We start from the raw sequence: 1,299 nt of genomic DNA, 5'->3' as shown, positions 1-1,299 counted from the left end.
GCCCCCAGTGCTCCCAGCGCTCCCAGTGACGGCCCCAGTGCTCCCAGTGACGGCACCAGTGCTCCCAGTGACTGCACCAGTGATCCCAGTGACGGCACCAGTGTTCCCAGAGCCTCCCAGTAACTGCACCAGTGATCCCAAGTGTCCTGCACCAGCACCACCCAGTACCTCCCAGTGTGCCACACCACCTCCCCCCAAAACCTCCCAATACTCCACACCAATCCCACCCAGTGCCCCTCGATAACCCCAACCCCAGCACAGCTCCACCACGACACCAGTCAGGAAAACTCTTCTTTCCCCATCCCAGTAACACAGTGCAGCCACCAACGAATCCCCTTTGCCACCCACCCCCTGGGGCCACCAGCACTGCCCAGGAGGTGGCTGTGGTTGCCCCCCAGGTCAGACAGTGGCCTCGATCTCGGGGGGCTCGTCCTCCTCCAGCAGGCTGTACGCAGCGTGGCTCTGGAACGGGCGCTGCAGAGGGTGTGCCAGCAGCTTGGCCATGCAGTTGTGCAGCTCCACTGCAGGTCCTGTCAGCGACACCTCGTACTTGTAGTTGGTGCCTTTGGTGTCCAGGCTGCTGAAGAAACCGTACATCTCCTGGGGATGGGGACACAAGGATAAGCAAAGCAGGCAAAGGGTGACAAACCCTCCTACATACACTGCCAACCCCCCCAGGCTGCCTTACCTTCCAGCTTGTCTCCTCATCCTTCTCCTCCACCCCGTTGTGGATGTAAACCACATCAAAGAAGAAGTAGGGACACTGCAGCATCTTCTGCAAGGGCACCAGGAAGCTCTGCCAGGTGCTGGGATAACCCTAGAGCTGCAGCTTTCTGACCCCTCAGGTATCCCTCAGCATCTTCCCTGACAATCCCCCAGTATCCTCCTAACATCCTCAGCATCCCCCAGAATCCTGATGACTTCCCAGTATCCCCTCAGTATCCCCCCCAGCATCCCCAGTATCCTCCTAACATCCTCAGCATCCCCCAGAATCCTGATGACTTCCCAGTATCCCCGCAGTATCCTCCCCAGCACCCCCAGTATCCCCCCAGCACCCTTTTTGATTATTCTCCAGTATTCCCCCAGCACCCCCAGCATCCTCCAGTATCCTCTGGGCACAGCTACTGCATCCCCATACATCCCTCATGCATCCCTTCAGCATCCCCCCTGGTAACTCCCCAGTATCCCCTCAGCATCCTCTGCTAACTTCCCAGTATCCCCCCCATATTCCCCAGCATCCTGCCCAGACCTCCCAGCATCCCCCCAACATACTCCCTGACAATTCCCCAGTATCCCCAT

General features: G+C 58.8%; 1 protein-coding gene across 1 annotated transcript in view; it reads right to left on the bottom strand.

Moving 5' to 3' along the window:
- Nucleotides 1-399: 399 nt before the first annotated feature.
- Nucleotides 400-1,299, bottom strand: part of BABAM1 (BRISC and BRCA1 A complex member 1) — a gene marked incomplete at its 5' end in the record, with an annotated part of 1,306 nt that continues 406 nt past the window's right edge. The window contains 2 exons of the mRNA XM_009069277.1: nucleotides 400-600; nucleotides 689-775. Coding sequence (XP_009067525.1) covers nucleotides 400-600; nucleotides 689-775 — 288 coding nt within the window. The remainder of the gene's footprint in view (nucleotides 601-688; nucleotides 776-1,299) is intronic.

The sequence above is a fragment of the Acanthisitta chloris genome, unplaced genomic scaffold (genome assembly GCF_000695815.1).
Source record: "Acanthisitta chloris isolate BGI_N310 unplaced genomic scaffold, ASM69581v1 scaffold22092, whole genome shotgun sequence".
NCBI classification, from domain to species: Eukaryota; Metazoa; Chordata; class Aves; order Passeriformes; family Acanthisittidae; genus Acanthisitta; species Acanthisitta chloris.
The sequence above is the reverse complement of the archived record's forward strand: the minus strand, read 5'-3'. Positions and strand labels throughout refer to the sequence as shown.